The 14,633-nt window shown below is 50.3% G+C and overlaps 1 protein-coding gene across 13 annotated transcripts in view; it reads right to left on the bottom strand.

The window, feature by feature from the left end:
• RYR1 (ryanodine receptor 1) overlaps positions 1-13,413 on the bottom strand; it is a 166,375-nt gene extending 152,962 nt beyond the window's left edge. For all 13 annotated transcript variants that reach the window (XM_083159885.1, XM_083159890.1, XM_083159891.1 and 10 more), the window contains exon 1: positions 13,209-13,413. In XM_083159885.1, coding sequence (XP_083016011.1) covers positions 13,209-13,256 — 48 coding nt within the window. In that variant the 5' untranslated portion in view covers positions 13,257-13,413. The remainder of the gene's footprint in view (positions 1-13,208) is intronic.
• Between the last annotated feature and the right edge of the window lie 1,220 nt (positions 13,414-14,633).

Raw genomic sequence — 14,633 nt, 5'->3', positions numbered from 1 at the left:
TAGTAACCCACCAGCATCTCCGCTGTTGCCAAGATGAGCTCCTCACTTGATCATCGATAAGCATATCATCTTCTACCTTTATACTCATGGCCATTCATACCTGCATGCTGCAAATTGCCATCCTGAATGCCACCAGCAATTAAAATAGGCGATAGGTGGTTGTACTGTAAAAGGCAAGTATGCTCAGTCTACATTGAGCAGGGTTGCAATGGTGGCAGCCCCCCGCATATCTCCCCCCCCCCCCCCAGCCGGTGACCTACAGGAACCAGCTGACATGAACATCGCCATCATAACCCGCTCCCTGCTGGGCGATGTCTGTAATACTGGCAATTACATAGCGTGGGGTATGGTCACAATGATGCAACTGCAATGACCACTCCCCTCACACGGTTCTTCATGTAGCTACGCACCTGGCCCCACCCATTTCGCTGCACAGCTGTCCCAAAGTTGGCAACCCTGAATTTGAGTTATCCATCCATTTGCAACATAAGGAGTCTCAGTACTTAGAGGTGCCCTCATCCAAGGTAGCTTCAGTTGCGCTTAAGAGCCCTCTTGGTACTTCCGATTCACATAAATACAACTACGTTTGCTAGAGTGTGCAGCCAGAGTGTGCTGCTCGATGTGATGTGCAGCACTGTACACCCATGTGTGACTGCGTCTAAGGGCCAGATGTATCAAGCTTCAAAAAGTGGTAAAGTGGATAGTGATAAACAACTAATCAGCTCATAACTGTCATTTTTCAAACCTAGTCTGTAACAGGAGTTAGGAGCTGATTGGCTGGCCATGTATCGCTCTCCATTTTATTACTTTTGACGCTTAATACATCTGGCCCTAAACCTGTATATAAAGGTGTCTAATGGGGCCTACAAGCGTACCGATGATCATTCTAAGCGATGCTAGATCACTCTGTACACAGCGCTGTACATTAATCGCGGAGCAATAGCAACACGCAGGGCCACACATCGCTATCACTATGGCCCCTACACATGTACGCGATGTAGGGGCATTTTCTAAGCAATCTAATAAGACGGATCGTATTAAAATTAGCAGCATGGCAGCCAAACCCAAACGTTTGGTGCGGTTATTGGCCTTGGGAAAGAGCAAATATTATAAACTAGGTGATTCATCGCGCCCTCCGGGCGCTCTTCACACCGTCGTGAGGGGCGTCGGTATGGGGGGACACTGGGGTGTATGTCGGTATGGGGGGACACTGTGGGGTGTATGTCTGTATGGGGGGACACTGTGGGGTGTATGTCGGTATGGGGGGAACACAGTGGGGTGTATGTCTGTATGGGGGAACACTGTGGGGTGTATGTCGGTATGGGGGAACACTGTGGGGTGTATGTCGGTATGGGGGGACACTGTGGGGTGTATGTCGGTATGGGGGGAACACTGTGGGGTGTATGTCAGTATGGGGGACACTGTGGGGTGTATGTCGGTATGGGGGGACACTGGGGTGTATGTCGGTATGGGGGGACACTGTGGGGTGTATGTCGGTATGGGTGGACACTGTGGGGTGTATGTCTGTATGGGGGGACACTGTGGGGTGTATGTCGGTATGGGGGGAACACAGTGGGGTGTATGTCGGTATGGGGGGAACACAGTGGGGTGTATGTCGGTATGGGGGAACAGTGTGGGGTGTATGTCGGTATGGGGGGAACACTGTGGGGTGTATGTCGGTATGGGGGTGACACTGTGGGGTGTATGTCGGTATGGGGGGAACACTGTGGGGTGTATGTCGGTATGGGGGGGACACTGTGGGGTGTATGTCGTTATGGGGGGAACACTGTGGGGTGTATGTTGGTATGGGGGGACACTGTGGGGTGTATGTCGGTATGGGGGGAACACTGTGGGGTGTATGTCGGTATGGGGGACACTGTGGGGTGTATGTTGGTATGGGGGGACACTGGGGTGTATGTCGGTATGGGGGGACACTGGGGTGTATGTCGGTATGGGGGAACACTGTGGGGTGTATGTCGGTATGGGGGGGACACTGTGGGGTGTATGTCGGTATGGGGGGACACTGTGGGGTGTATGTCGGTATGGGGGGAGACTGTGGGGTGTATGTCGGTATGGGGGTAGACTGTGGGGTGTATGTCGGTATGGGGGGACACTGTGGGGTGTATGTCGGTATGGGGGGACACTGGGGTGTATGTCGGTATGGGGGGACACTGTGGGTATGGAGTGTCTCGGGTCTCCGTCACTATGAGGCTGGGGCGATCCCGGTGACCGGGGGTCCCTGTGATGACAGCATCTGGAAGGCCGGCGGGCGGGGGGGGGGTCTGTGTAGCCGGAAGTGGCGCTGTGCGGGGCTGGGGGGAGTGTGGGTGACGCAGACGGTGACGCAGCCGCTGCCGTGCCCGCGCTCTGTGTGTGGGAGTGCGCGTTCCCGGGTACCGCTCCGTTATTATCAGTCAGAGAGCGGCGGAGACGGGACACCACCCACCCCGGGACCTCCCCTCCCGGCCGGCATGCCGAGCCCCTATGTCCCGGGTCTGCTCCTGATCCCCCTGTGCCGCCCTCCCCCGCAGCATCTGCCCCATCCACCCATCGTCTGCCCCATCCATCCCCTGCCCCCAGCATCTGGCCCATCACCTGGCCCCAGCATCTGCCCCATCCACCCATCATCTGCCCCCAGCATCTGCCCCATTCATCACCTGCCCCCAGCATCTGCCCCATCCATTCATCACCTGCCCCCAGCATCTGACCTATTCATCACCTGCCCCCCTCCCACCCATCCTTCTCTCATTCGCCAGTACACCCAGTATCTGCCCCCCCTGACCATTTACCCCTCACCACTCCCGCCACACCATGAATTCCCCCCCCCCCCAGAACCTCTCAAACTCACTTAGCGACTGCCAACCAATGCAGCGCAATTCTGCTCCTCTGTCATAGCCGGCAGGAGTCGGACCGCCTTGACCCATCAGGACCATACTTGCCGACTTTTCATCTTCACTTTGCGGGAGACCAGGGAGAGGGCATCTAATTAGGGGGCGTGGGAGCTCTCAAATGTAATTTGGATAGCTCTGCCCATGGCCACCCCCATTTTACGGCATTAAATGGGCGTGGCCATGGGCGGAGCTATGGAAATTACATATAGTACATCTAGTACCGTAGCACTTTCTTAAGGAACCCTGTTAAAGAAAAAAGAGTGGGGAACAGAGGGAGAGAAGCAGGAGGGAAGCACGAAGCAGCCAGACGCTATCTTACCATGTTATCTGCAGCGCTGCCTTCTGCTGCTTGTGCCGCTCCCTCTGCTGCTCCTGCTCCCATAGCTGCCCCCTGCTGCGCTGCCGTTGAAGGCAGTGTAACCACTGCTGACAGATCCCCGGCTAGATTACCGCGACGTCTGGCCGGGACTTCGTGACGATGGGTGGATGGGGCAGATGCTGCGGGGGAGGGCGGCACAGGGGGGATCAGGAGCAGACCCGGGACATAGGGGCTCGGCAGGCCGGCCGGGAGGGGAGGTCCCGGGGTGGGTGGTGTCCCGTCTCCGCCGCTCTCTGACTGATAATAACGGAGCGGTACCCGGGCAGCCATCGGAATTAATTGTGCTGGCACCCCCCTCCCGGCGCGGAGAGACTCCCAGCAGACAGACACTTCCGCACACCAACCCCAGTGCCGGCTACCTCCATTCACTTCTGGACCGGCTCACCTCACCTCACACCACGAAAAAAAAAAAAAAGACATGCAGCTGTCAGTAGGCTTATTATCTGCCGCGGCACCCCTGTGACAGTGCTGCGGCACCCAAGGGAGCCGCGGCGCACAGTTTGGGAACCACTGAGAGGCAGAAGGGGGGCGGGCGTTGCAGGTGTGAGTCAGAAGGGTGGGCGGGCGAAATGTCCGGCGGGGCGGTCTATGAGGTGGGGCCTGGGCGCGCGGTATGTAGGTGCCCTATAAGCCGTCCGGGGATGAGTGTGTTGGGGGAGGGGTTGTGGGAGGTAAGCAGCCGTGCATGGAGTTAGTGGGCAGGCATGGGGAGTGTTGGCCGAGGAGGGGTGTGTGCTTGTGGAGAGCATGTAGGACGGAAGTGCGGAAGTGCCTTGCTTCTGCAGTGTGGCTGACGGTGGATGGGACTGTCAATCACCCGTGAAACCCCGCCCACCGTTTGCCACACTGCGTTGACTGACAGATCTGGCCAAATATATAAGAGATGATTAAAAGGAAAACAAAGTGAGAGGGTTCTCCTTGTGAAAGTTCCCAATCTACACTGGCAGTGTGAGGCAGATGGCAGACTTGAGAGCCAGTTTGAAATTTTGTAGAGGTAGGGAGTTTGGTAGGAAAAGAAAGATATTTCCAGCGGTAAAGTCTTTAGTGGCAAAGTTTTGTTGGTGGCAATGGGAGAGAAACTGGCATTTATTTTGAAGCGCAGTGGTCAGGAAAGATTGTGATGGGAAATTAGGTCAGAAATGTAAATAGGAGAGGAATGGTTGAGGGCATTGTGAGCGAACAGGAAGAGTTTCAATTGGGTTCTGAAGATAAAAGAACGCTGGCCTAGTACGTTTGGAGCTGGGCAGCAGCAAGGAGGACAGCTGGAGATACAAGTGAGCAAAAAGGGGGGAAAGGTCAGCTGGAGATACAAGTGAGGAAAGAGGGGAAAGGTCAAGGGAGAAGAGATAGATTTGTGTATCTGCATAGAGAGGATATTGAAGGCCAAAGGAGCTGATGAGCTCATCTAAACAGGATGTATAGAAGAGGTCCAAAAACAGAAACTTGAGGAACAACTGTTGTACCGGAAGTGTGGGAGGAATGAAGCATGAGAGAAGCTAGAGATAGAACGGTCAGAGAGGTAGGACAACAGCCAGGAGAGGCTAGTACTGTATAATGCAGGGAATGACTGATTTACAGAAGAGGATGATCTACTGTGTCAAATGTGTCAGTAAGGTAAAGAGAATGACCATTGAATCTGTCAGCTAGGTGGTCAGCGCTGACTTTAATGAGGGCAGTTTCTGTTTAGTGAAGATAATGAAAGCAGGACTGAAATGGATCAAGCAGGAACGGTAAGAAAAAGGAGAAGAGGGGGTTGTAGATAATGGTGATGGCTTAACAGTGGTTCCCAACCCTGGTCCTTAAGTGAGGTAGGAGAGGCGAAGAGGAGGGCAGATGGAGTTGAAAATGGCAAAGAGACAATGGGGGTTGGGGGGGGGATTGGGAGGTGTTAAGGGTCTTGAAATAACAGGAGATGAAAAAGGGCAACACTGGTACTTGGCAATTTGTGAACACTTTTGCAGGTATCTGGTGCATTTTAATGCCAGTATAAAAGTGTGGAACTGTGAAGGCCGCGAATGACCACTGGAGCAAAAGATTCTATAACAGAAAGACATTGTATAGAGCAGGGGCAGAACTCTGGGAGGCAATGGAGTCATCTGCCGCCGGGCTCTTGCTCCCAAGGGGGCACCTCTTCTCCCCTGCTAGTTTAAATCAGTTAATTGAAAGCCATTGATATCCTTTCTGTAGCTGATCGCTGAAATATATGTGTTCTCTCTCTCTTTCTCTCTCTCTCAATATATATGTGTGTGTGTGTGTGTATAAAACACATATTTCAGAACAGACACATATACTATTATATTATATTATATAAGGTTGGGGGGGAGGGGGCACCAATATATATCTTGCCTCCGGGCAACTGTGACAAACTTACGCCACTGGTATAGAGGAATTGCTTAGTGAGAAGACAGTGTGGGAGAGAAGGGAGTTAGGCTGGGAGCCAGTTCTCGCCCCCAACTACAAGTGTATACAGTATTGCCTCCTTATTGCACTGTGAATGGCCAATTTGCTCACACTCTATGCATACCGGTGTTTTGCAACCATTTCACATTAGTGCCAATCTGAATTTTAACTCTCCAAACCGCTGCATAACAATATCTTAGAGGACAATAGATCTAAAATCATCATTAAGCAAGATTCCCTCCTTGATCTTGTCCTCAAAAAGAACTCAAGTATGAATATACTATAGCAGGGGTTCCCAGATCCCGCTCCTCAAACATATAATAGAAAGGAGCATACTGTAGGCACAGCGGTATAAATCACCTGCAGTTATGAAGGGCTAAAGTAATCTTTTTACACCCTTTGTATCTGATTCAGACCGGTTCGCTAGGCAGTGTATATTCGCCGTTTACAAGACATTGGTTCTCCCAGCACACTGAATAGTAATAGTAACCAATCTTGAACACTACATGATAATAGAATTCAGAGATATTGGTTACATACACCTGCGCAGGTGTATGTAACCAATATCTCTGAATTCTATTATCATGTAGTGTTCAAGATTGGTTACTAATACTATTCAGTGACCTGGGGGAACAAAGGTCTTGTTACTTACTCAGTATTAACCCCTCCCTTGCATGCACCTGAATGGTATTACTGAACTTATTGAGCATCTACCACTATCTGTATGTATGTTGTTAGAGGCAGAAGGGAGCTTGTATTAGGCAGAGATGCAGGTCCTGATATGCCACACGGAGTAGTCTGGGGTTGCTCCAAGGTAGGTAGCTCTTAGTTCAGATATATCAAGTAAGGAGCCATTATCATGTGGTTCCTTGCTGGTTAATCGTAGACCCAATTTAGGGTAACGGTGGTTTGGGGTGCGGTGCCCCTGGACTGATTGGGCTGGGTGGCTTTAGTGCGGCATGCCCTTACATCCTATTAACACTGTTCCCTCACTAACACCATCTTTCTCTTATTTTAATTGCATTCCATTTTTTATTTTATCTCTGTCTCTTTATATCTAGCTTCGGCTTCCTATCACTAATTATTAACACTTAGTATCTCACTGGCGTGCCGCACTGGGCTTCCTAGCTTATGATGGTTTTTGGGGTGCCACACCCGGCACCTAGATATAGCGCTAGGGACCTTGACGTGGCTTGGGGGCATAGCATACACCTGTGCAGGTATATGTAACCAATATCTCTGAATTCTATTATCATGTAGTGTTCAGGATTGGTTACTAATACTATTCAGTGTGCTGGGGGAACCAATGTCTTGTTACTTACTCAGTATTAACCCCTCCCTTGCATGCACCTGAACTAATTTGATCATCTACCACTATCTGTATGTATATTCGCTGTTTAGCAAGCAGGTAAAGGCCACCCTGGCAAACGCACCCCCCGCCGTCTTTTATCCTGGATAGAGATGGCCAAAATGGGGGCGACATCAGCCTCCCACCCCAAGCAGGCAGGGACATGCCCAACATTTCAATGCTGGCTCCCATAAAAGGGAGGTTCCCCGGCTTCCGCCTCATGCCCACCCACTACATCATGAAGCAGCTGAAAAGAAATATATTTCTCCTTATTTCTAAAAAGACGCATGGCAGGGGCAGCGCCTGGGAGACCAGCCTGCACATAGGAGGTACAGGGGCAGCACCAGGGAGACCAGCCTGCACATAGGAGGTACAGGGGCAGCGCAGGGAGACCAGCCTGCACATAGGAGGTACAGGGGCAGCGCAGGGAGACCAGCCTGCACATAGGAGGTACAGGGGCAGCGCAGGGAGACCAGCCTGCACATAGGAGGTACAGGGGCAGCGCAGGGAGACCAGCCTGCACATAGGAGGTACAGGGGCAGCGCAGGGAGACCAGCCTGCACAAAGGAGGTACAGGGGCAGCGCAGGGAGACCAGCCTGCACATAGGAGGTACAGGGGCAGCGCAGGGAGACCAGCCTGCACATAGGAGGTACAGGGGCAGCGCCAGGGAGACCAGCCTGCACATAGGAGGTACAGGGGCAGCGCAGGGAGACCAGCCTGCACAAAGGAGGTACAGGGGCAGCGCAGGGAGACCAGCCTGCACAAAGGAGGTACAGGGGTAGCGCCAGGGAGACCAGCCTGCACAAAGGAGGTACAGGGGCAGCGCCAGTGAGCCCAGCCTGCACAAAGGAGGTACAGGGGTAGCGCCAGGGAGACCAGCCTGCACATAGGAGGTACAGGGGTAGCGCCAGGGAGACCAGCCTGCACATAGGAGGTACAGGGGTAGCGCCTGGGAGACCAGCCTGCACAAAGGAGGTACAGGGGTAGCGCCAGGGAGACCAGCCTGCACAAAGGAGGTACAGGGGTAGCACCAGTGAGCCCAGCCTGCACAAAGGAGGTACAGGGGCAGCGCCAGTGAGCCCAGCCTGCACAAAGGAGGTACAGGGGCAGCGCCAGGGAGACCAGCCTGCACAAAGGAGGTACAGGGGCAGCGCCTGGGAGACCAACCTGCGCATAGGAGGTACAGGGGCAGTGCCAGGGAGACCAACCTGCGCATAGGAGGTACAGGGTCGGAGCCAGGGGGACCAGCCTGCACAAAGGAGGTACAGGGGCAGTGCCAGGGAGACCAACCTGCGCATAGGAGGTACAGGGGTGGAGCCATGGGGACCAGCCTGCACATAGGAGGTACAGGGGCAGCGCCTGGGAGACCAGCCTGCACATAGGAGGTACAGGGGCAGCGCAGGGAGACCAGCCTGCACATAGGAGGTACAGGGGCAGCGCCAGTGAGACCAGCCTGCACATAGGAGGTACAGGAGCGGAGCCAGGGGGACCTGCCTGCACATAGGAGGTACAGGGGCGGAGCCAGGGGTACCTGCCTGCACATAGGAGGGACTGCGCTTTCTTTGGCTGTACTTCTACGCTCTCACGCAGCCTTCAGACTGCTCATGTTCAGAGAAATCAATGAGAGGAGGAGCGTGAAACCTGACAGGGAGGGATCTGGAGATCAGCCCCAAAGCCATCTTCACAACATCCAAGGAATCCACAAAGGATTCATATTTCATACTGTAAGTGATCATCAGCTGTAAGAAATACAACCCGATCTGTCCATGTGAGATACCGGGTATAATGATGGATGCCGCCATTACAGGTGTATGTGAGATAATCAGAGCGCCGGATGTTAGTACAGACTACAGAGGATGTGTGTCGGAGGCATGGACATGGTCTAGGAATACTGGGAACATAACTGCGAGAGGTGCCCCTGCTCCTTTACACTTGCAGAAAATAAATTTAGGCCACATCTTCTCTCCTGCTCTCTCAGGCTTCAATTTGTCTTTTTATAGATCAGGTAAAACATCTCCTCTTCTGCTGACAGCACGAGGGAGGGACTGGGCCTGGGAGTAATGCACTGGCCGAGGGTTGGCTATTAAAGGCAGTGGGGTGGGAGAGTTCACACAATATATAGGTATATAAACCATCAAATTATTATGTACACACACGCGCATATACACATACAGTATACCCACACACATACTCAAATAAAATGTATAACCGGCATCACAGCTATTAATACAAAACTGAACACAGGTAACCTACATAGATATAGAAAGGCACAGGTTTCATTAGTACATGCTCAATAAAATCACAGCAGATCTTACACACCAGAAACACTACAGGTGTCACCCAGATGCAAATCCCTCCCCACCCCGCTACACTACAGGTGTCATCCAGATGCAAACCCCCCAGTGACACTACAGGTGCCACCCAGATGCAACCCCCCTGCGACACTACAGGCATCACCCAGATGCAAACCCCCCACCACCACCACACTACAGGTGTCACCCAGATGTACGCCCCCCCCACCTTCCCCCAGCTATACCACAGGGGTCACCCAGATGCACCCCCCCACCTCCGCTACAGGTGACATCCTGTACAGGTATCATACCTAAGGACATCTCACAATCTACAAGTGTAACAAATATCGCAAGTAACACTGCTCACACTACAGGTGTCACAGATACACCCAGATACCGAGCACTACACACTAGGGCAGTGGTTCCCAAACTGTGTGCCGTGGCTCCCTGGGGTGCCTTGGGACACTTGCAGGGGTGCCACGGGTTGGTGGTCCTACACAATTCAAATATTTATGGTCAATTATTTATGGACCCCCTGATTCAGTACTGCTCGCAGCTGCTCAGCATATGGGATCCCTATTAATGCAAATGCAGTGCCCTCCACATTACAAATAGCAGATCAGAATATGACACATCACAGTGGTCTCCAGTTATACCACATGACAGTGTCCCTTTACCAGTATAACATCCACACACTCCTCTCACTGATGATAGGTGGAGAACAGAGGCAAAAATTATATATTTGCACCTGGGCCCACTACCCACAAGTTTCGCCACGGCACCCAGAGACTCCGCACTATATCCCTAATTCACACCTTATCGCAGGACAAATTGGTTCCCAAAATGGGCAAAACCATGTGCACTGCAAGTGGGGCAGATGCATCGTGTGCAGAGAGAATTCTAGATTTGGGCAAGTTATTTTGTTTCTGTGCAGGGTAAATACTGGCTGCTTTATTCTTATACCGCAAATTTAGATTTCAATTTGACCATGCCCCAATCCAAAACTAATGCTCTCTGCACATGTTACATCTGCCCCACCTGCAGTGCAGCATCGTTTTGCCCATTTTGAGTACAAATTTGTCCTGCGATAAGGTGTGAATTTGGCCTTATATACACTAGATACAGGCGGCACAGAGATACACCCAGAGACCCTGTACTAGATCTATCCAGGGACATTGCACCACAATCAGGTGACAGAGATCCACCCAGAGACCACACTAGTTATAGGTGACGGTATATGGTCAGTTAGGTAACACAGAGGCATGTGATCTTGCGGTTTGGGTGATTCACTACGCCATTTCTGCCCGATTTTACCAGATTCCAGCAAATCGGGCCGAGAAACCGGGTGAAATTGGCCCAAATACGTTCTACAGAAGACATATGGGGGTTATTCTAGATGATGGAGTCCACGAAACCCCACCTTGTGAATGGTGTCTTGGCCCTCACCCATTCACAAGGGCGATTGCCTCGCAGGACCTGCGGATGTCACACAATGATGGTGAAGGCTCACGCATATAAAAGTGACTCTGAAGTCCCTTACATATGCGTGGACGCTCAGGAGCAAGTGGGCGGGCAGCTGACATCCGGTGATGTCAGCTGGCAGCCCCCCGGCACCCGTGTAATCGTGGTATTTGCATGAGAACGCCCAACGTTCTCATGGGAATGCCCATGAATTGATGGGCATTCCCATATGCAAATGGCCTGGCTTGCTGCCGCACGCTTGGATGCGAGCGCCCAGCGAACGCCCTGTTCACTGTGGCCACACACACCCATGCGCAGATGCAAAATATTGATCCCCTATGCGAACACACGAGGGAGCGAATGACTAGAATAACCCCCGTAGTCACAGTAGACTTGCCTGCACAGTCTATGTTCCCTTGCAATACCAACACTACTGGGCCGCGCATCGGCATCACAAGCCTCCTAAACACCGATTCTGGCTAACTTACTAGCAGATTTTGACTATATGGTCAACCCTGTAGCCAAAATACACACCAAAGGCACAGGTTCCCAAACTCGATCCTCTGGACCGCACACAGTGCATATTTTGCATTGGGGCAGATGTATTAAGCCTTAACAAGCGATAAATGCAAGTATGATAAGGAGATAAACGTCCAGCCAATCAGCTCCTTACTGACTTGGCAGTTAGGAGCTGATTGGCTGGACGTTTAGCGCTCTTTATCACCCTTGCTTTTATCTCTTGTTAAGGCTTTATACATCTGCCCCAGAATTACAATTAACTGCACCTGTGGATCTTTTAAAATGTATCAGTGAGTAATGAGTGCACCTGCCGGGTGACCTGGAAAACGTGAACCGTGTCGGGTCCTGAGGACCGAGTTTGAGAACCCCTGCCATAAGGCATAGTGCTGGTCATGTACAGAGAATGCCCAGCATAGTGGGAAGTAGCTTCACAGGTTACAGTTACTGTATGGAGAATGTGACAGCCTTGCATGTTATATGCTGAGAAGATCAAATGATAGACATGTACGGTGCACATAATTATAGAGGTGTATGATCCTGAAACTTGAACACTCAATGTGCATGTTTTCCAGATTTCCTCATAAGAAACACAATTTGATCCAATTTCATCTGTGCCAAACCAAGAGAACCCAACGGTACAAGTAGCCGGTGAGGACAGTATGGGGGTCCATTGGGATAGATCGAATTTAGAAAATCTGCGTCTCCAGCTTTTGTTGAACTACAGGTCTCATCATGGCATACTGCACTTGTAGCCAAACAAGGCACAACACCATGGGTTGTATAAATATACTTTTTAATGGTACATGTGGCATAGTGTTATCTTTCTGCACCACCTGGGTCATCTTTCCTGCTCTAGTGGGCACAAAAAAAAAAAAAAAAAAGCAAGAAAACCACAGAATGTGCACAGCTGCACAGAGTATTTGAGGATACATGTTGCTGATCTTGTGAGATAGAATGACCTGTCCATTAGTGGGACTATGGCATTGCAGTTTGGTGGGGCACCATCGTGCCAGGGAGCCACAGAGAACACGTGGGAAAGGACATTACTAGAAGCAGGATCCTACTACAACGCAAAGCCGCCTCCTGTCACACTGCCACAGGACACTGCCACATGCACCTATCTAGGACGTCACCTGGTTACATGTGACTACCGTTATCCAGGCATCAGCGGCAGACCAGGCGCACATGGTCATTATAAAGTTAATTTTATCATAGCAGGTCTAAAAAAGGATGAGATATAGATCTCTATAGAAAATTATATATATTTATAGTCTATTGTCTGATTGTGTGTCTCTGAAACACTGCCATCTGTTGTCGCTGAGTAAAACTACATCTTTCTCTCACACATGCACAAACACAGACGCAATCACACGGTAGCTTTCAAAGCATTAGCTTCGAGAGGCCTTACTAGTGTAGATTTGATATTTAAAACATTGCTATAGGACGCCCAAGAGCTAGCAATCTAACCCACCCCACCTATGCCTCTTATCCATTAGCCAGATGAACATGTGCTGTGTGATATTTAACTCTGTAAGTGCTACACGAAACCGTCCCCCCACCACCCCCCTTCCTTGTTCCTTAAAGTAGTTCTAGAGTCTCACACCCCAGATATGTTTCCCTTTCGGTCCCTGTCACTCACACATTCCCCAGAGACCCAACTCCCCCAGCCCTCCACAGCCTGTCACAGTGGTGATTGGAGTCCAACAGGTGCCTGTGTCCAGGATAGCCTAGATCGGCTTCCTCCAATGAATTAACCTCTTCTGTCCTGACATGTTAACTCTTCACCGCACACAGAAAACTATGGCAGAGCGCTGCTTCAGCTGCCAGGGCAGGTATAACACAATCCAATAGGCGATGTGCTGCTTACTTGCATTATCCCAAAGCATCCCTACAAATACACTATCCCTGGAACACTCACTGTCCTGAGGAACTGGATCTCATCCTCATTCTCTCCTCCATCGGCCATAGTGTAGAGAGAAACCTCCTGCCTGGTAGGGGATCGCCCCCCTTGGGTTGCTTGCTTGTGCCGATTACCGAACTGTAATTCCTGTTATCTGAAGGGGGAGAGAGAGGCTGCAGTACTCTCCTCTCTCTGTGCGGAGAGATGACACACACACATACAGAGCAGGACAGACACAGACAGACTCTCCTGTGCACCCCTCCTCTGCTCACTGATTGGACAGCGCTGGGATAGAAGCAGCCAAATTGTGTAGGGGAGGAGGGTCAGGAATATGGTAAGGAATAGGTGCAAGGAAGGTGAAGATTAGTAAAAACTGGAACACCGCGAGGATAAAGAGTGGATAATGTTAAATTGAAGGAGAGGATGACTCCAAGTTTTACGGGAGAGATAAAGTTCAGTGGAGATAAAAAATATAAAAATAAATAAATAAAAAAAATTAATAGGTGAGGAAAAACTTGGTTGCAAAAATAAATAAATAATAATAATAATAATAATAATAATAATAATAATCACACACATACATATATTAGCTACATTAGGGCTTGTTATCCAAAATAGACAGACATTTATTAATGAGTCACAACTAAAAATGAAGTTATTTATTGTAAGCCAATCAAAATGATTAAAAATTAATAGGATTCAGACACACAAATAGGTCAAAACAAACATGTAAAAGAACATGGACAAGAAAGAACTGGAATATAAATACATAATAGCCAAATTTCTTTAGTCAACTTGCAGGCTCCACTCCTGCTATGACTGCAAAGGCCTCTGGGTAACACTGGTCATATTTACAAACACCTTAAGGTTTACCCCCCACCCCACCTAGTCATTTTGTGAATGGCACGATATGCAACCTACTGTACGTTGTACTCCGCACCTCAGTGATGTCACCAATTGCGAGGGAGCTAACGGGCTTTAATTGTAAATATTGACACTTTACAACATGGCTGCCCCCGTACTACAGTAGATTACTGGTCCATGAGGTAAAAGTATGGTGCTTAGTTAACAATCTTAAAAATCACTGCTGTATGAGTTATAGCAGCAGGACTGTAAGCATTGCTATGATTATTAACCATTTGTGTTATCTAAAAATGGGCACTCCATAACCTCCAATATGACCCATTCCATTAGGTACAGAATGCTCTGTTTCTGGACTTCCTTGCCAGTGACAGTTACAGAGGTGGGACTGCACCACTGTCCAATATTCAAAAAAGGGGAGCCACACCTACTGCCACCTCAAACATCACTGTCCTGGACTCACTGGCAGTTAATGTGACGCCCCTCTTTGAATTTTGGACTTTGCTTGAGTCCAAGCTCTGTAACTGCCACTGGCAGGGAAGTCCAGGAATAGAGCATTTTGTACCTAATGGAATGGGTCAT

Source organism: Crinia signifera, chromosome 9 (genome assembly GCF_055691185.1).
Source record: "Crinia signifera chromosome 9, ASM5569118v1, whole genome shotgun sequence".
NCBI classification, from domain to species: Eukaryota; Metazoa; Chordata; class Amphibia; order Anura; family Myobatrachidae; genus Crinia; species Crinia signifera.
Note: the sequence above shows the minus strand (reverse complement) of the source record. Positions and strands in the feature narration are given on the sequence as shown.